The following is a 22,034-nucleotide window of genomic DNA, read 5'->3' on the forward strand; positions in this document are numbered from 1 at the left end:
TCTGCTTGACATACAAGGCTATGTCCAACCCGGATTTGATGGACATGCTCCACCTCAAGAAAGCCAAATCCATTAGAGCTACACGCTCCATGGATTTAAACCTCAGCACAGCAATAAATAGGACATGCTGGAGGGATAGATTCATATCCCAGAGGCTTTCCTCGCTCTGGAATAGAATCCTGGTTCATGTTAGGCAGAGCCCCTTGCTGACCCTCTTCAAGAGAAACCTTGATGAGTGGATAGGAAATCGTAAATTTACTCCTGGGATTAATTATATGGCCCTGCTGGACAGAGGCTCGGGAATCTAGTCTAAAAGGGTGGCGAAAGCCAACACATTCTGGCTAGGCTTATAAATGCCCTAGGGCAGATAGCCTAATACCTACCTTTGAACCTATGAAGTAGCTTTACAGATCTAAGAAGAAATAGTTTACTTGGCTCAGCTAATCTTAGGGTCCTAAGATGAAAGGAAATAAACAACTGATCAGATTTTCTAGTAGACTTAGTCTTACCCAAATAAAATCTGAACTGTCTGTGCACATCCAAAGTATGCAGCACCCTCTTGCTGGCAGATTGCAGAGAGGGGAAAAAAAAGTAGGCAAGTGAATAGACTGATGAAGTGACCACTTATTAACTACCTTGGGCATAAAATAAAGATTAGTATGTAAGGATACCCTGTCCTTATGAAACACCAAAAAAAGAGGACAAACCATAAGGGCATGAAACTCAGACACTAGTCTGGCAGAAGTAAGGGCCAACAAAAGAACAGTCTTCCAAGAGCAATGCTGCAAGGAAGCTGAAGCCACAGGCTTAAAAGGAGCCTGGGTCAATTTCTCCAAAACAAAATTAAGATCCCAGCGAGAAGGAACAGGTTTCCTGGGAGGCCTAATATGAAGGACGCCTTTGAGGAATTGTTTAGCTTCAAATCTAGAAGCTAGAGGAGGAGATAGAGGCAGACAAGCAGAAACAGCTGATAAGTGGGCCCTAACAAAAGAATACACCAGACCAGCATTGTGCGATTCACACAAATAAGAGACAACCCAAAGGAACATCCACAGAAAGTGGAGCCAGGTTACAAAAGAGACACCAAACAGCAAACCTATTCCATTTTGATAAGTAGAGTTTTCTAGTATTGGGTTTCCTTGCCTCCTGCAGGACCCTAAGCACATCCTTAGAAAAAGGTTTCTGTGTGGAATCAAAGTCCTATAACCCACAGTGTCATTTGAGGAGTGGACAGGTGGGGATGGGTGAGATATCCATTGTCTTGTGTGTGTAGGTCCACCCTGTAAGGTAACATGTGATGACTGCTTTTGGCTAAATGCAGAAGAAGAGAGAACCAATTCTGTCTTGGCCAAAAAGGAGTCACCAACAAGATTTTGGGGGCATCCTGTAGAATTTTGAACAAGACTTTTGGAATGAGAGGAAGGGGAAGGAAAACATAAAGAAACATCCCCTTCCAAGAAAAAGAGAGGGCGTCCACCTGGGATTCTGGCACAAAATAAAGGAAGTTGTTTGTTCAGGGGGAGAGATATAGATCTATTTGTGGAGTACCCCACCAGTGGACAATGTCCAGAAATACATCCCTGTGACAAGGAAGAAAAAGAACTACAAATTTTAGAAGATGTGCATGTTGAAGCCAAACTGACTTCAGGAACCACTGAAACTTTCTCATGTGGAGTTTGGCCAGGGGGAGCATAGGAAAGGTGGATGCCATGAAACCCAGAGCTCTCAGAAACTCCCTGGCTGTAATGGAGGTCAGAGGAAGCAACAAAGAAACACAAACACTTCCTGTAAAGGGTATGGATCGGGATATGGCGATAAGCATCCCTGAGATCCAGAGACACCATATAAGCCTTAAGAAGCAAAAGAGGGAACAGGGTCTGAAGGGGCAGCATTCAAAACGGGGTAACTTTCAAAAAGTGTTCAGACGAGAGAGGCCTAGAATAGGCCTCCAAGTACCCACTTTTCTGGATACTAGCAAAATCCTGGAGTAAAACCCACTCCCCCTTTGGGACAAAGGCACCTCTTGAATAGTACTCAGAGTCAAAAAGTCTTGGAAACACCTCTGGGGAAAGAGAGACGTTGTCCCCAAGGGGGCTGAGGAATGGTCATAAAATGGGGAAGGGATTTTCACACCAAGAAATAGCCTGGTGAATAATGGACAGAACCCAAGAATAATGAGTAATCTGAAGCCAAACAGGAAGAGAGAGACAGAAAGGCAAAGAGAAAGCAGAATGTGGCTGGGAAGAAACGGATAGTCAGACAGCACCTGGTTTATCTGAAAGGGAAGACTTCTGATTCCCTGAAGACTGAGTAGCCTTAGCAGGAGGAGCCCGCTTGCCACTCTTTTTGCCCTTAGGTGGAGGGCAAGATTGCCTGTGAACAAAGGCTGGCTTATTTGGGTAGTTTCTCTGAAATTTAGAAACAGGAGAGACAAACACATATTTGAATTCCTGTAAAGCCTTCCCCTTATCCTGAAGTGACTTAAACCAGCAGCAGCCCCCCCCCAAATGAGTGAGGGGCATCCATCAGCTTAGCCTTGATATCATCAGGCAATGGTTAAAGCCAAAGCCAAGAATATCTTATGACTGACCCAAAAGCAGCAGCTCTAGAAAAAGCATCTGTTGCATCATAACTACACTTGATAGAATGATGACCTATGAGGAAGTCCATAACAGGGAAAGAGCAGAAATTTTACCCTCAGAGTCAAGAAGACCTGAAATAACATGACAGGCCAAAGTTAGGAGAGCCAACACATACCTGGACATATGGGTCTGATATCTAATAGCCCTAAAAGCTAAGGTAGCTGAAGTGTACACCTTCTTACCTAACCTTTCCAAAGTTCTGCTGCCTTTAACAGGATGCAGTAACTTGGGTGAAGGAAGCAATTGAGAGGGCATATCAGAGCCTACAAACACCACAGGTGGGTCAGCAGCAGTACATGTATAAAAAATTACAGTCCTGCATCCCCAAAAGAAATTTCTTCAAAGAGAGTATCAGAATTGGTAGATTCCTCTTCCTCTGTCCCATAGTCCAAAGGAGAAGGAATCCGAGAAGAATAGGCAAGGGATTTCTCATTTGACTCCACCTTCTCCTCAGAAGAATCCTATAGAGGAGTAGAGGATGAAGGGGAAGCTGGAACAGAAACCCCCAAGGAGGTTTCAAAGACATCAAAACATTAAACAAACCTTGAGTGAAGGCCTGCTACACTCTCTGGATTCCTAGGGGTAGGAGAAACATGTTTAGTTTTCTGTTTCTTCTTTAATGGGACATCTGCAATGGCTCAGAAACCAGCAACAGGACATAGGCGTTCAGACTGACAATCGGGCATTGGTGTTTGGACTAGTGGCAAAGAAGTTCTGGAGATGGTACATCCGGACTTCACATTTATGCCCTATACTAAGTGAGGAACGTGTGTGACGTACGGCGTACCTTAAAGCAACCTAAGGCTTTAGTATACTGGATGGACATTGGGATGCCCTAGGCAGGGAATGACAGATGTAAAGAATACTGGAACAGTGAAGCGAAGGGTACACGGTCTTACCCTTCCTTTGATACCAAAGTGAGGAAATGAGAGTTTCATAAAGTACATGCTGGTTTCAGGTACCTACACAGCACTGGGATCATATTGTAGGGAGAAAAGCAACCTAAGAGTTAAACTGATGGAGAAGGTGAAGTTTTCCCTTAAATGTACTAACTTTACAGGCATACAACTTTAAAAAGGGACAGATATTCCATATAAATACAATACCCTTCTCTGCTCTATGTTTCAGTACTTCTCTATAACAGAATTACATTTAAAGTGTACCCAGTGATAACACTAATATTTCTAAGTACAGATGTCACAAATTTTACAAAAAGCCTGATAAAATTGAATTTTTTACTCATACTGAAACTAAAGTCCCCATTGACAGCAAAGGAATTTGAGAGAACATACGTCCAAGGTTGTGAAAAAGCAGGAGTCTGACAGTGGCATTTCACTCCATGATGCAAAAAAATCAAGCAACACATCACTTTAGGCTGTGGATTAAACAGGAAAGCAGGTGAGACATTGCCATATTTAAGGATTTGAAGGATGTGAACTGGTGTGCACTAAAGTAACAGGTTAAGCAGACGGGATAGTAAGCCATGCAGTAGTACTGCAGAATAGACAAAGAGCATATTCAGTCAGAGCTTAAATTCCACCCTTCAGCTTTGTATTAAAATGTTGCAGCTTTCAATTCCCTGTCCATTATTCTTTGAATCCCTAAGTTCAGTAGGCATAGCTATCATAGAGCTTATGCACCAGAAAAACAGCTGCCTGTTTGTGAAGCATAGAACTGTTATGCCAATAACCACCTAGAAGACAAATTAAAGGTTTCAGTCTACAGAACTCCCCCAATTTGGTTGTGCTGAAGTGTCTGTGTGGAAAGGTAAAATTCACCTTCTGTCATTGATTTTCCTTTGAAAACTGAATGCCATATTGTTTACAGAACAATAAAACACATTAATTTTGCTGCTGCAGTAATCCTGATGCAGTGCCCTCACAACCATGCTGAAAAAGCATAGCTCTTGGTATCACATTAATAAGTGTGCGTGAAACCAAACTACCCATTTCTTATCCATTTTGTCAGTTACAAATTTGTGTTCACCACATACCCTGACTTGCCTTGAATCTTCCGGGGGCTTCCTTGAAGCAGTCACATGCAGATTTGAATTCTGTCATTAATTTACCACCCTAGCCTCTTCCATCCATGCAGCACTATCTTTTTGAGAGAAATGCTCTGCCTTTCCCTGAACTTTCCTTTATTCTGCTGTTGTTATCTCTATTAAAACATGCATCCCTGTTAAACTATGTTAATTCCACTGATGTATTAAAATGTCTGCCACATGCACAATCTGTCATCCTTCCATGTAGGTGTACCTGTTGAATTCCATGAGTATCTTTTTGTGTGGTTTCTAATTGCTTCCAGGCCTGCTTACCTCTTTATGAATTATGCCATCTCACTTGCTGTTGTCAGATCTCCATATTTTCATGTTTCAGTTCATGTGCAGTGCATACAAACTTATATAAGGCATTACTTTTCACTTATTTGTGTCAGCAGTCGAGGTACCTATTTCCTTTTGTTGATGATGAGCACAGATATCATGACATAGACAAACATTCAGGAGGGCTTGTATTTGTGCCATATTGATAAGTAACACTCCCATTAGCTGCACAGATGTCCTTTCACTGCCAGAGGTAGAGCACTGCAAACTTAGCATTGTATAACTGTTCTCAGATATATTAACAAATCCAGACTCAAGTTTCACATTTGACACAGTAGCCCTAATATGACTTGCAGACCTTTTTATGAGGAGATCTTTACTGTGGATTATTAGTATAATCTGCCATTCTGTGATGTGTACACTTTTAATTAACCTGAAAACTGATTTCCATCTGTCAGTTATAAGCTCACAATATTATGTACAGACTGTGCTTATTTAGAAGTGCTTTAAAACTTGAAGTCACCAAATAATGAAATACACCTGAGTTTCAGACTTCACAGCTTTCAGACACTCAGTGCTAATACAAATACTGTTATTCTAGAAACTTTCTAACTTTGTAAGAGCAATATTTAAAATATGTGCCTATGTTGGGTCTTTGCCTCCCCCCCTATTATTTTAGGCTTTGTCCAGATTTCTTGCACGAAGAGGTTGAGAAGTATTCCTAAACGTTAAAGCCAAAACACTTGCAGAATTCACTTAGATGTAGCATTTGATTAGATGTACCATTTGAGGCTTGTACAGCCTTGTGTGGCGGTACATGACTGTAGAGGGGTGCTACAGAGGGTAGTTGGAAATTAGGTTTATTGGAAAGTTTCACAGAAGAACTGCTGATGTAGGGTACATAGCGGCTGTTTTGAAGTCTGTTGTGGACATAGTAGCATCTGCATAAAAGGCTGATGGGTATAGAGTACAAATACTATACAGCAAAGTACTTGCTTTGAGTACACATTGAATGTGTTTCAACTGCTTCCATGGGATAGTACTGAGAAAGACATCTTAAGCATACATGTGACTCCACAGTGGACAGAGTGCTGTAGAGTATGTGGAAGCTGCCTGGTGGTGGGGGCAACTGGTATGAAACACATGAGAGCTGCAGAACAGAGGCACTGCTTTGCCATACACATAAGGCATATAGTGATGGGGCTGGCATTACGTACACTGAAGATAACACATAAGACATATAGTGATGGGGCTGGCATGGCTTACAGTGAGGATAACACATATAGTGATGGGGCTGGCACGACTTACAGTGAGGATAACACATAAGGCATATAGTGATGGGGCTGGCATGACTTACAGTGAGGATAACACATAAGACATATAGTGATGGGGCTGGCACAACTTACAGTGAGGATAACACATAAGGAATATAGTGAGGGGCCTGGCATGACTTACACTGAAGATAACACATAAGGCATATAGTGATGGGGCTGGCATGACTTACAGTGTGGATAACACATAAGACATATAGTGATGGGGCTGGCACGACTTACAGTGAGGATAACACATAAGGCATATAGTGATGGGGCTGGCATGACTTACAGTGAGGATAAAACATAAGACATATAGTGGCGGGGCTGGCATGACTTACATAGAGGATAACACGCAAGACATGTAATGATGGGGCTGGCATGACTTACAGTGAGGATAACATGAATTGGTTTTATTACAGGTTACCTAGGAGTTGTTGGTCAGAAGAGTTGCGATGAAGAGTCTGAGCTAACTCTTTTTCGAAGGCTGTTACAGAGTACACAGCAGGAAATCAGGACAGCCTTGATGTGGAGAGCAGTGATTGTTTAGTGCAGTTATTTGAAGTAGGATGTCTAAAATTAATAAACAAACAAGTTATCTACAGTAATGAAATGACATTTTGTTTTTTTTTCTTTTTCTCTTAAAGTGGGTGCTGGCATTTGAGATCTTCATCCCCCTTGTGTTGTTCTTCATCCTCCTGGGACTGCGACAGAAGAAACCGACGATCCCGGTCAAAGAAGGTACATTTTCAAATGAAGTACATTTTCAAGTGAAGTACAAGGACACTAAAAGACGTGAGACTGCAGCATAAACTACAGATACACAGTGTGCTATGGTTGTAGACACCTGAAGGCATATTGGCAGAATTTATAATAAATGCACAAAACAGCCATCTCATCCAAGTCTTTCTTTATCAAGGCAGTGCCCGCAGTTGGCTTCTGAAACTTCACTGCTCATCTAAAGGTCCTTAGCACTTGATGACACAAACAATTTGAAAATGTTCAATTGAATTTAGCAGTCAATTCAGAAGCTCATGCAAATGTAAAATATGATTCTGCCTCTCAGATCCTGGGTTTGAATCTGGCATTTTGCATGTTCTCCTCTTGTCCGCATGAGTTTCCTTTTGGGTACTGTTCTTTCCATCCAAATACCAAAAATATGGTATTGTGGTTTGTTGGCTTTTCTAAATCATCACTAATGGGTCCATGTCACCTTACTGAAAAGCAATATTTTAACAGTCATAATACTGAATGAATCATGCTGAAATATCAAACTGCTGAACTGTTAAAATGTTGAAACCAAAATACCATGTATAGAGAGCTGGACTTTGCCCCCTGCAGGACTCATGTTAGATCGGGTTTCTAGGTTTCGCTAACATGTGAGTGCCATTATTTGTGAACTGGCTGTGCACTGGCACAGTGTATGTGTGCAGCATGGCTGTGCTATTAGAAGGCATTTTGAGTTCAGTGTCATAACGTTTCTATATTTCAGGATTTTTCATTCAGTATTATGACTTTCGGTATGTTATTACTCTGTAAGTAGTCGCACACCCATTTCTTACCTTGTGTTGTGCTGCTTTACTTCCTGCATCACTTGTGAAGCTTTGCCTTCTGGGAAAGCTCTGGCAGGACAAAATAAATATACTAATAGCTTCTTGTTTTACAGAGACGTTGTTTAATAGATTATGTTCTGCTATTGTTGTTTGATTCAATTACTATGAATTACTACAAAATTACCTTAATTATACAAACTAATACAGAAACCTGTTTGTGTAGTAGATGTAGAAATGAGATGTAAAAGCCTACAAGACTACAGTAAATTGTACACTGTTGAAAAGATAATCCAGGTGAAACTTTGGCAGTGAGAATATAACTGCATAATGCAAAGCATATGTTGGAGCAGTTCTGCATTTTGCACGTTATTGAAGCAGACTTGTGCCTGTCCGGTGGGATGCACACCCTTTAGTAAGTCTGCAGAATGAGTTGTAATAGAAATAATTGAGCTTTACAGTAGAATGCAATAGAACTGCATTTAGTTTCCCTTTTTTGTTCGGTCCGGCTTTATATGAAAGCAAAGATGGTTACATACAACTATGCAGCATGTCCTATTTTGATGTCTTGCTTTGTGTTCCATTATGTACACCTTGTTTTGTTTTGTAGTATTGTGAAGCATGCACACACAGTGCACTAGTAATGCCTTCACATGTAGTGTCAGTAAATGCAGCAACAGGAGACCTAGCCTGCTTTCCCGTTAAGCCCTTGACAAGTTTGATGAGGTTGAACTGCTGAGCTGTGGTGTTGCTATTCTTCACAGCTAGTGGACAGGAAACACTTTTCCATTTGCTTGTTTTCAGAAGTGCCTCGTTGTGTGGATGGTAGGTCATTCCCCATTAAACCACTTTTGGAAATATAATGTCCCTAGAGATTCCCCCTTTGCTACCATATTACTTGAGTCCTGTTAAAACTTCCTTCTGTGTTTCCTTAGGCCTTGCTGATTCATATTGCAGTTGTAAGAAGAAACCAGTCCGGACCATGCCACAGATGGTATTGGTTCAAAAAATCTTACACAGGCCTAGAAGCTTTGTTGCACTGCTCAGTTCCATCGAGCAGAATTACACTTTTATTTTATGTACTTATGCAGAATAGCAAGTGGCACTGGAGGCCCTTCTTTAGTTCAATAAAAAAAAGTCGTTTTTATTCGTTTGTTTAACTTTCCTGTGTATTGTCAGTGCCACTTAAAGCATTTCTAGAGAAAACTGTTAAAAATCACAGTGTAAAATAAACAGTAATAATTTAAAGGTTAACAAACTCTGGTAAGCATTTTAATTGCATTATAAAATGTTTCTTAAACAAGAAAAATGCTAATAAGCTTATTAAACTATCTGCCGGGAGGTGGAATAGAACCAGCTCATTAAGGACTGTCAGCTTACTTGAATAAGTTTGTTTTCAGTGGGGATTTAAATGCGTCAGCTGAAACATCACTTTGTTAACCCATGAGATAAAGTTCCAATGACAGAGGTCAATAGACTAAACTGAACATGCCTGAGATATTTACAGCCTGAGTCTTGGAACCTCTGATTGCAGTCCTAAGAGGTTGAGTACATCTGTCAAGTTGAACAACATGGTAAGAGCAAGTCATGTACACAGAGGTGCCTTTTACAGTTGGCTATATTAAAGGTATTACTTGATAGCAATCCTAGACTCTGTGCAGATAAATATGTTAATGGCTTTGCCTTGTAGCAGCCCTGGTGTATGTACACCTAAACAGATGTAATGGCATGTCTAGTTTCCATGCAATTAGATATGATAGCAATATTACCTCCTTGCAGCCACATTCTGTATGCTGTTAAGACACATTAACACTATTAGACATCTATCAGCCACAGGTTGTATTTGACGAAGTATTTTAATGGCATTGCCTTTTAAGACAGTATGCCCTGTGACTTAATGCACTCCAGTCTTGATGCACTTGTTTGTACTGTGGAACAATTATTTACAGTAAGTAGTAAGTGGCATATTTATATGTTTTGGTTTCTTAACCAAATTAGTGTCACTGAGCTAATGTGTCATTTATAGGTAAGACAAACAACGTAGTACAATGCCAATGGCAGTGTATTAGGGTGGCTAATTAATGGAGGCACCATGTTTTTAAGATGGGAGGTTGGCAGTTACTGAAGTACTGCTGAGAGGCTATGCAGGCATGGTGGTAAAATGCATACTCTGCTTAAACGGTTTCTGTAGGCCAAGATCAAAAACAGAGGAGAGGCAGCAAAAATAACCACTGTGTCCCAACACAGACTCATCTGAGAGAGCCTGTGATACACAGGGTCTTCATGGAAAACAAGTTGCGACAAAAGTGGTAGGTCAGAGGCAAATAAAATAATTCCCCAGTAAGGAGCTAACTGTTCTTCCTAACCATAGTGTATTTTTTCTCTCTCTTGTATGATTTATTTTTGACAGTGTTAATAACATCCCATGCTGCAATTCAACAAAAAAGGCTTTTGGTGTTGTCACAAAAAAAAAAGTGAGAATAGCATAGGCTTGTTAAAAACATACGTATATAAGTTAAAATGAAAAAAAATAGGCTTGTTAAAAACATACGTATATAAGTTAAAATGAAAAAAATAGGCTTGTTAAAAACATACGTATATAAGTTAAAATGAAAAAAATAGGTGTTTAAAAACATACGTATATAAGTTAAAATGAAAAAATAGGTGTTTAAAAAAATACGTATATAAGTTAAAATGAAAAAAAATAGTTGTTTAAAAATGTACGTATATAAGTTAAAATGAAAAAAATAGTTGTTTAAAAACGTATGTATATAAGTTAAAATGAAAAAAATAGTTGTTTAAAAACGTACGTATATGTTAAAATGAAAAAAATAGGTGTTTAAAAACATACGTATATAAGTTAAAATGAAAAAAATAGGTGTTTAAAAACATACGTATATAAGTTAAAATGAAAAAAATAGGTGTTTAAAAAGGAACCAGTGAATTGCTTGCCTTTTTGTATTTTTCATCTAAGTTATATTGTGAACCAGTACTGAATGTTGAAATGGCAAGTGACATTACAAAAGAAACAAATACTCTGTTCCGAGATGGAAAGATTACTCTAAGGGCAATGAACATGGCAAAGTAGACATTGTAATGGCATGTGGCATTCTGTCTACGATCATTTAAAATGTATAATTTCAATGTTACTCAGTTATTCTTATGACAATGAGTTTTTCTTTGTTTTGTTTGCCCAAAACTGAAGAAAATGAGCTCTAATGGGAAGGGAGAAAGTTAGTGAAATGCAAATTTAAAATAAAAACTAGTTGGGTATGGGAGTGGAAGTGCAACATCACTCTTTCTTTAAATGATTTTTCATCTCTTAGACTCATATTTTCAGCCATAAGAATTTGCATAGAAGTAAAACAGAGTTACTGATGTAGAATTACAACATTTTAGAAGTGGACTGAAGTTTCAGGATGTAAGTATACATTCCATGCTGTCACACTTGGTATGGAAATAAGTGAAGGCAGAGCTGATTAGATGGCCTAGCAGACCGTGTGCCTGCTGTATTAATTAAACCACAGTGCTGGTCCCACTGGATTCCACTAGAATGTAATGTGACTCTGTACACGCAGTTCATTGGTTACTCCCGGAAAATGGCATTGTGCCTGCAGGTTTTACCAAATTAGTAAACAAAAATGAAATCTTCCTGTGTTGTAAGTGCAAGGCATCTTTAACTCAGACAATGGAGTTATTAGGAGTCATGAATATGTCTTTAAATGTAGTGACCTCTTGTGCCGGATTGTGTGTTTCAGATGACACTTTTGGTAGTGTGCTGTATAATTATAACAGTGAACATTGTTGCTCTAATGGTAGGTGCTGAATTAACTGACTGGTGCCTTTCAGTTTATAACATGGTTCAGAATGAGCATTAAAACCACATACAAGTTGTGGCCCTCTGACTTAAACGGGGAATGTCCCAGTATATTAAATTGCAGTTAATCATTAGAATTGAGAACAGCAGGTGAAAGGAAGAAAGAAGGAAACTGCGAGGGTTTTACTGGAGAAGGTAGCTTTTATAACTACCCTCCTTTCATGATGTTAAACAGCATGACTCTTATTTTGCTTAATAGTTATAAAGGGCAACTGTCTTTCCCCCAAAGGGTGCCGGGTTAATATGCTCCAAAGTGTTGCGTATGAGATTTAACACTTTTACTGTAATTGAACCTGTAAGGTGCAAGAATTTCAAATGTGGGCAAAATATAGAAGTTAGTTGTGTTAGTTTTTGTATGATTTGAAAATTTCAGCAAGATTTTGTTTACACTGAAATACTAACATTATCTATATTTGGGTGTGATAAACAGGAATATCAGAGGAAGTAAGAGTTGTGAATATTAATTTTTCCCATTATGGATGGCCTGTAGAAACCCTACCATGGAAAATGGTTTATGTGCATACCTGATTAATGGATGCTATGGCATACATTTGCTGGCCTGTTTTCTTTTTTTTTTTTAACCCTAGCCCCCCCCCCCCCCCCAACCATTGGGCCTTCCTCACCAGCTCCCTGTTGTCATATTTGCTCTTCCTCTCCAGGACAAAAGGCAGTCCATTCTTTCCACTGCAGATGTGAAAGTCCTACTGCCCCTTCACCCCTTTAGAGGCAGGAGTCTAGAACTGACATACCTTTATTTGTGCAAGCGTTCCTCTCCCACATCACTGGAATCCCTCTTTGCTGAAGCTGGTGGTTATTGCTTAAGCTGCTGCTTTCAGAGGCCTTTGAATTCTTCCATATGTAGCCAGGCATTGCTCTTTGCTTAAGTGCAGCATAAGCCACTGCAATTCATCTGCTTCTGTCAGCTGTCCCTCGGTATTTCTGTTGGTTTCAGTGGTCCATCTAGTTACATTGCCTTCCTGTACCTTACTCCTTTCACTTCCTGAGCCATTAGTCACACCCAGGTTTCCCATGTCATAGTTAGGGCTTTATCCATTTGTGCCTCGGAACTGAGGCCTCTGACCAATGCCTTTTGAAGTCTCCATTTCTGTTTCCTGCACCCTGCAATTTGTTTGATATGAGCATTTCTGCAGTCTGTTGCAACATTCTTGTGATGCTCTTAACACTGTGTTTGTGCACTACAGTTCACATGATTAGACTCAGCGCATATGACTGATCACCTGTGCTTATAATTTAGCACTGATTTGTCTGTTGAACACAGTCAAAAGCAATGATGGCTGTTGATTTTTTTTTCTCTCTTGAAAAACTGGTTGTGTACATCAATTGATCTCTGCCAGCTTTCCCTAAAATGTGTATGTGCATGCTGTGATTGTAATGCAGATTATTTACCTGAGAGGTGGGACTGCATGTTCCCAAGATCGGTTTAGTCCAGTGCATGCATTGCGCAGTTTTGATGCAGCGACACTTGCACAGAGGAGAGGTTTTGCAGTGATCACACTGTGAGATGCTATCTGGGGCATTTCCTGGCCAATGGACAGATTTTTTTTGGTACTGGATTGTCCAGTGGAAGTTCAGCACCTCCTGCAGAATTGGTTGAATCCTGCAATGTACTGATTATTCAGTTAATGATATGAAGCAGTTCTTACTTGCTGGCCTGTAAACTGCTGTACACCTCTTCATTGAGTGACGCATACCATCTTCTTTACACAAACGGGATTCAATCCATTTTTATTCATTTGATATAACCAAGTAAGTCTGTTCCACACAAGTGCCTTTTTTTGGGTCTATATCATAAACACAAAAATGCATATGAGCGACTACATATACGTCGACACATAAAATGCAAATGCTTTGAACAGCAAACGGCCATGTCCTCGACTTTTTTCCTAGCGAAAAAATTCACACAGCCTTTCGCAAAAAAAAAAGTTAGAAACCTGAATCAGGTGGGGGACTTTGCCCCAACACCTCCCAATGTGGGAGGCTGTGCCCTCCACACCCCCTAACTAAATATACCAACTCTGAGATCGTACTACAGTGAAGGAAAGGGCTTATGATACAGACCCCTTTTTTCAGGGGGCAGAGAACACTTTCTGCTTAAATTATTTGCAGAGTCACAAAGCAAATGGAGACCGAAGGATTTGATCTAGGACTGCACGATGAAGCACATTAGTAGCTAGCAGCACATTTTCTGCACTAGACTACCAAACAAGGAGCTTTGTATGGATGCATCACACTTTTTATGTAGATGCAGGACTTCAGAGTTACTTGGGAAGTGAGATTCCGCTTTAATCAAACTATTCAGCAGGGATTTAAAAGTGTTTCATTTAGTGAAGGCTGTCTTGGTCAGTGTTCATGAACATCTAGTCTGCATAGTTTATAACCAAAATAACTACTGTGTGCATTTCCCTTACATTTACACATGCACACAGCTGAAACCTGTTTTATCGTGTAGCCTTGGAGCTGAAGATGGCATTATTCGGTGTGTCTGAAAGTGTACTGCTGGCTAATTGCTGTGTGACCAAGACCTCATGCTTCCTTTATATCCAAGTTCAAATCTGTCTGTAAAGAGTTTTACATGGAAAACCGAGAACTTTTTGTTTAGCCATGGATAGCAAATTATTTTGTCTAATACTCATAGTAGGGTGATCTGCAGTACATAGATTCTGACATGTAAAAATGGAGATTTTGAGCTCAGTTTACATTGTGCTCAAATCTAAACACTAGAAAACTCTTATGTAAACATTTATTTTCCGGACTGGTGATCAAGTAAAGCAATGCCGTGATAAACTAAACACAAAAATATGTATTATATCCAACAGCCTAAAAATGTATAATAATCGTGTTCAAGGTAAAAAGGACATAAAACACTTAAGAGATGACTTCAGAAATTATCCACTCTGACTGTTTGATAATAGTCTACAGGCTATAGAAATTAACAAGCATGGAAGGAGGCAATAACTTTTTCTATTAACATGAGAAAATGAGATAGCTGTGGGCTTAATGAGTAGATGGAAATTAAACTTTTACTGGAGAAGCACCATGCATCCTTTTTAGGAAGAACTGGAAGGCTGAGTTGTGAGTGATGTTTGTCAGTCTGCATATAGAAAATAGAAGGCCTGTTCTCAAACGCTGTATAGTTCTTTATATCTGGATGTAGACAAAAGAAGTTCAGGTGAGTGCACTGTATCGTCCTTTAGTGAAACATTTAATTTTGTAGCTGACAAGCTCAGAAATGAATTTGGTAGAGTGTTTCACATAAAGCATTTGGATGGTAAGAGTCGGGGTAAACCGGGGCAAATTATGTAATGTAAGACTGACTGCTCAACAGGGTTTCCGCAGGCACTGGGTCCACATCTCTATTATGTCTACACAGTGGATGATCCCTTTCCTCATAATGCAAAAGTTAATAAAGTATACAGGTGACATAAAAGTAGCCTCACAAGTAATGGTAACATTTGTGCAGTATGTCTCTCTCATTCTGTCCCCTACAATAATCCTTGAACCAAGGCTTGTCCACAGATCATGGAATAGTTTTAAAGATGGGAAAGGTAAAGTACTTGATGTTTGGTCCAAGCAGTATAAGACAGAATAGTGATTAGGGGTGAGTTAGTTTTATAAAGTAAAGGTTGTTGTGATGTATAAATTGTTATTCAGGAGGACCTAGGGATGAGTAAGTCAGGATGATAAAATGTGCATAGAGGTCTCAGACCTGAAGGCATGTATTTTTTTTTATATGCAACACCAAGTGAAGTTACTCTTACAGACCCCTGCTATTATAGTAATATGAAATCTAGGATCGACCATGTTTTCTTTTCATTGTGATCCTTGTAAAAGAAAAAAACATGACAAAATAGATCTTAAGAAATATAGCCAGAAAATGAAGGGGAATTGGTCATTTTGTCATATAATGAGTGACTGTATCCACTGAGCATGTTTTAATTTGCGTATAAAGCACAACGGAATTCAGTACCATCTAAAAATCTTAGCCTTCAAATGCAGCACTAGATTAAAAAGATTATAAGCAAGGATGATAAATGCTAAGAAGCACCTGCTCAGTTTATAATGTGGCTCAGTGGGGTAATCATCCTATATAATTCAAATCTGCACCAATTCATTTTTGGTGGGGGTATTATTTCTGCCTCTGCCTACCAACCATCAAGCCAGTACTGTGGCTGCCATATTAAGAGGCGAGAGCAAAACTGTTGCATGGCAGTCATCAAAGCACTGATCAGAAGGGTTTCCCTTACAGCCTGATATTCCATCCCCAGGTACATTCTCAAATGCCCAAGTTAGGGGGGAGGGGGCTGTTCTGATGGTGTCACCTACTTTAACAAGTGACATAATCCTCTTATGCCCTGTCCTTCCTTGCAACAATATCTCTGTGACCTCTAGTCTGCACTGAGGATTCTAGAATGGAGGGTGTACCCTGGGTATATGCCATCCGCTCAAAGAGAAGTGAGCAGGAATTGGCTTTTCTCTCCTCTCCCCTTCCTCATTAGCTCTTCCAATGGCAGGGACATTAAATGAGTTGCCTGGGTCATAGTCATATTAACACAATTTAGCTAATTTTGGACTTTTGAGATGGTAAGTAAAACTATCAAACAATGCATTAATAGAAGACAGAGAAAAACACTGTGTTGCTATGTTTCTTATCTAATCCATATGTATGTATGGATGTGAATGTCATATGTACTTTCCAGAGATACTTTTAGAACCTGGGTTTATTCAGTATTCTAGCTTTTTAACAGGTTCTGTGACTGGAATAGTATTCTGTTACTGGAGTTTGTTCATACAAAAAAAGTGGAATGGTTGCAGTTAAAAAAAAATCAGAATTGCCCTGTTTAAACAGACTGTGAAATCTGTTTGCTGTGTGACATGCGATAAAAGCTGATCCTGCTTAGAGAACTGCTCACATGCATTCAACATCCCCAGCATTCTCTTTATTTTGATGTAGATGTGTTATGCTGAATTATGAACATACAAAAGGCAGCCTCTTAATGCCATCAGAATTTTGAGGTGGATTTCCATAGATGGGAGGATATGGATTATATCAGATAGTGCACCCAACTAACCAAATTAACAGCAGTGTTACAGCAGATTTGAAAGTTGCTGACAATGTAAAGAGTTGTTGATAATCTTGTTGTTGTAGTTAAATCACAGAACTCAGATGTGCTAGTTGGTTCTCCCTGCCCTTAGCTGACCTCTGTACTTATTCCAAAGGAGACAGTAACTGAATCATGTGGGTTTTGCATGAAGACCAGTCCTACTGCCCCAGATGTGAGAGAGCTGCTTCAACCAGGCTACATAGCCCCTTCTCCCAGTTTGTGATACACAGAATAAACTGGTTGTTTGCTGTGAAAACCCTTTTCTGAGACGTTTGTGTATTCCCAGTATGGTGGATTGAAAAAACTGTGAACTGGAAAGGGAGGAAATAAACACAGTGATGGTCTAATCACCCTTGACTCCTATCTCCAAGGCCTTAAATGCCTATAGACCTGCAGCTCAATTCATCTTTAGTCATTTACTGTCACTATAACCTTGTTGTCATGATGTTCATAGTTTGTGTTAAATGTTCATGATTTCATGTACAGCAGACTGAGAAATTCTGCTGAGTATGATTTTAAAACAACATTTGTAAAGAAATGCTTTTGCTTTCTTTCATGTAAAGTCTATTTGAATGTTTTCATATTTTTAATGTTGTGCAGCTTTGTGTTGTATTTTCTTTTGAACAATGGTATTCCTTTTTTTCCTTTTTCTTTTTTTTTTTTGTTTTGCTTTTATTCACCTGTCTCTCTGCTTGACTCGTTGCCACTGTGCATGCCTTCAGTCTGTAAGTCACTGGTTGGTTCTATCAACAAAGCATTCTGGGAAAAAGTCACCCCCATTCTGACTTTTTTTTTCTGGAACTGCTTTGATTTCTCCATATTCTTTTTTTTTCTGTCTCATGTACTCAAATTGTATTCTATCCTGATGGGTACTGGTAAAGATTTTAAATCCCCTACCTGCCAAAATTTGCTTGGATTACAGTTCCAAGGAAATAACTTTTGTATTAACTATTAGTTCATCAAGTCTCAAAACATTTTAGTGTCAATACATTATATAGATGCACCTGCTGGAATTAAGTGCATGCAGATTAAAATTAAGTTCTGTAAGTGACTGATATTCTGTAGGACTGAACAGAACAGTAACAAAAGCAGAGGCTGGTACACATTCAACAGTGGATAACACACAACAAGCAAAACATTTCAGTGGCGCTGGAGTTGGACTCACTGATAAGGTATTACCAAATTAATCAGTTGGAACAACTAGGTATGCCCTTATGTTTTTCAGGTGATAGGATGTAATATATGAAAGGGAAACTCTGTCTTGAGTGGCGTAACATCTTGGGATAGCAGACCTAGCAGCAGGGTCATCAATAGGAAGCATTTTTGGTGGTGTTGAACATTCTGACCATTTAGCTGATCTGAGAGTTTTGCTGATGTCACTAAGCAGTGATGTTTTCCCCATTTCTTTTCTGGTTGTAATGCCGTCTGAACCAGTCGTACATTGTGGATTAAGTCTGAGATCCTTAAGACAGATGTACTGATATACATCTCCCACTACACAGCCAAGGATCACAGACTCTGCCATCCAGAAGTTGTTGCACTAATCTTTGTATTTCTGAACGCAGCATGCAGATTCATTTCAGGATGATATTATAACAGGAGACAGTCACAAGCAAAGTTGTATATCAGAGTGCCCAGATATTTGATCTGCTATATACCCTTGTGTTACTTTAGGACAGGCAGTCCCTAGTGTAAATTTAAGATAGCCGGTGCTCATCAGAACCATGTTACTACTAAACCTTCATTGCCTAGTGCTCTTTGCCTGCTGGAGTCTTTCTGAAGAGTTATAGTGCTTGAATGAAGTAAATCTTGGTTATCTACTATCTCTCTGCCTTCCCATCCATAGTAATCCTACAAAAGCATATAGAACTTGTACTTTGGTCACACGTCCCTTGCTGTAACTCCTGCTTGTCTGATACCCCTCTGCCATAGAAACAAGTAGATTGGTTACCTTAAGTCCCCTATCCTGCTCAACATTGCTAGTCTTCTTGTAACATATCTCTGTATTGTTCTCCTTGGTAGTTTAAAGGTTAGTCTTATTTAAAGTTTGATGATTGATGGGTTATGTAACTAAGGGGAATGATTGAGCCACTTACTGACTGCTGTAGTGATTCTGGGCTAGGCCTGGCGATTGAGGTCCGTGAGTAGTGTTAAGTCCTGTCACATTTGTAAAACTTTAATGAGATCAAGTACCTGTAGCCATTCCTTCTCTAGAGTGTTTATCTGCTAAAAGAATGATTGCTTTTCAGAGCTCAGAATGTGAAAAATCACACATATCTACAGACACTTAAAAGTCAAACACTGTAACCACACTCGGCCCATTGCTAAGTTATATATCTTTGATATGAAGGTAGCTATATTTGGAATCCTTCCTTCATACTAGGCTGTTTCAGGTGTTAATGAAGTAATAAAACAACAGTTTTACAGTAAAATAAAATGTACAAAATTTGCAATGCGCTGAACCATTACAGAATAAGGGAAGCAGAACAGCTTAAAATCAATGGACTTAAAGCTCATCAAAACAAATTACTCCAATTAGCTGTCTAGCTCTCTAAATGTGCAGTTATCTGATCATAGCATGCATTTAAAATCTTAATTTTAGATAAATGCACATAAAAGAAACTTATTCAAATGCAACAAAGCAGCTCATACACTGGACATAGGTACAGGTAGTGGTAAGGGGGTTGTTAGAGCTCTCTGAATTTAACTAAATTTACTAGAATCAGGAGTCTGAAGTTGTTGACGCTTGGGATGAATTGTATCATTAATGCACAGTGACTGTGTTTGAAAAGCCTATGGCCTATTATACAGGATGTCAGCCTTCAATCCTGATGATACGTATCTGATTAGCATCTTGGTTGTTGGATTCTTGTTGATGGAGGAAGGACTGAACAAAGCAGCTGTTAACCTTCATCCATCTTTCTCAGGGAGGGGGTGCAGATGTAGCCATGTAGTGGAACCAGCAGGGCATAACCAGTGACTGGTACTGTAGCATGTAGTACATTTCAAGTGGGATCATGCCCATGGAAGCTGGTGCATACTTTTTTCAACAAGAAAGCCTGGCATTGCATCTGAGCAAGCTTAATCAAGTCACATATCACTGATAAAAAGCTGCCAAAGAAATACATTGTCGAAGTTTGCTTTGAAAATTTAGTGTTGTCTGGTCCCTGAGGTTGTATGACCTTGTTGTTAATGTATTTTAATGTAATGTAATTTTAATAAGTAGGGATGTGAGGGCACAGAGGGGCTTGCTCCTCATGAAAGTATTTTTATTGGAATTTGTTTTAAAATGGGTTGTAGGTTCATAGGCAGGTACTAGGCTATCGGCCCAAGGGCCTAAGTAAGCTTAGCCAACAAGGTTCCCTGGCTTACGCCACCCAAGAAAGTTAATTTCCTGTGCCCCTGTCGAGAAGAGCCACAGAAGTGATCCCCAGGGTATATTTCCCATTTCCCATCCACTCATTTCTTGAAGAGTGCTAATGAGGAACTTTGCTTGACATAGATGAGTAGCTTGTTCCAGAGTATAGGACGTCTCTGGAACAGGAATCTATCCCTCCAGCATGTCCTGTTTATTATTTGGTGACATCTGGTGGCATAAAATGCTGATGGGTTTTCAATGACTATTTTAGTGTCAATGAACGTGGCAAAGATGAGTTGTGCATTCCCCCAGATGTCATACTGCATAATACTGACAGGATCCGTGAGATCTTTCTAAGGAAGTGCAGTCACATCCCCATTACGTGGTGGTGCATAGTACAAGCAGTGTGAGTGGGATTGTGTTCATGGCAACACATGTATGTGCATATGCTCGTACACACATGTCTATCTCATAACATTGAAGATGCAAAATGTCGAATGCTCACAAGAGCGAAAATGCCAAAACTTGAATTCGGTATTGTGGGGGGCTGTGCCCCCCCCCACGCTAAATATATATTCCATCTCCTAGATTGCACTACAGTGAGGAAAGGGCAAATATCCCAATCTTCACTGTACTGCGATCTCAAATCGGACCCTCGACATTTCGGCACTTTCGCTCTTGTGCCGTTCGACATTTTTATTTTTTGATAACATGCTATAGATCCCGTACACATGCATACATACACATTCACACACACTTTCCTCATCTCCTGCAGCATGGTGCCGACAGTTGAAGTGGGATTGTGCAAATAGAAGCACATAGCTGATCTACTTCAGTTTTTTTGTCAACATTCCAAGTGGAGGTTTTCACATGGAAACACATATATGCCTTCCTTACCTGCTGGAACATGGTACCAACAGTGTGAGGGATTGCACACTTCCTGAAACATCACACAGCTTCCCTTTGCTGAACACTGTAGAAAGTTAGGACAGTATAGTGAACAAAGCCCCGGGTGTTCACATATAGGAAGGCCTGAGCAGTCTCTTACTGCCTATCCCTTATCCCATCCATGAGAAAGTACACATAAGGCAATTTAATGGTGTAGTACTGGGTAGTAAGTGAGGTACAAGGAGGCATTAGGGTCATCATAGACTGTGGCCTAAAACACTGTCATTTGAGTTGCATCAACAAGATTTTTTTTGTATAACTTTACGTCGCAAAACTGCATGCTTAGAAAGGTTACTTACTGAAGCGGAATTTGGTGGAATATATTAACAGTCTTTTAGAACACTAATTATCAAGCTGCAAACTCAGCATAGGTGTAGAAACTGTATTTACATGAGGAAAACTAGAAATCTGGTTTGTGAACATGATTAAATAGTATTTTGAAATGGCATCAGCACTGGCATTAACTACTTTTTTTCTATTTTGTGCACATGTGTCGGGATGTCATGTCAACAGTGCCAGTCACCTAGACCCACTGATCACAGCACTGAGCGTCTAACCCTGCTGCAGTGTATTTTGAGACATACTTTTCTAAACACTACGAAATAATATATCTGTTTTGCATTGTACTGGCACATAGTACAGTATTACCCGGCAGTCACTTATAACATGCAGTCTGTTTAGGCTGTTGAGTTGCGTGATCTAGTGTTCTCCAGACATACCTTAATTGCACAGAGCTGGGGTCAGTGGTTGTAGTTTTATATTTATTTCAGGCCACTGTGAAACCCACTGAATTTATTATTTTCTGTAATATTATGATGTATTACTGTGGCATGACGTACAGAGGGGCATCTAATTAGGTAGAGCAGACACATCTTCAGGTCCTGGCTTCACTTGATTGTTGAT

The 22,034-nt window shown here is 39.7% G+C and overlaps 1 protein-coding gene across 1 annotated transcript in view; it reads left to right on the plus strand.

Moving 5' to 3' along the window:
- The window catches only part of ABCA2 (ATP binding cassette subfamily A member 2), a gene marked incomplete in the record, with an annotated part of 2,505,641 nt that overhangs the window by 619,060 nt on the left and 1,864,547 nt on the right, over positions 1-22,034 (plus strand). The window contains 1 exon segment of the mRNA XM_044058216.1: positions 6,923-7,016. Within this exon segment, the coding sequence (XP_043914151.1) occupies positions 6,923-7,016 (94 nt within the window).

This window comes from Protopterus annectens, chromosome 16.part0, assembly GCF_019279795.1.
Source record: "Protopterus annectens isolate FY-2018-M chromosome 16.part0, PAN1.0, whole genome shotgun sequence".
In the NCBI taxonomy this organism is placed as follows: Eukaryota; Metazoa; Chordata; order Ceratodontiformes; family Protopteridae; genus Protopterus; species Protopterus annectens.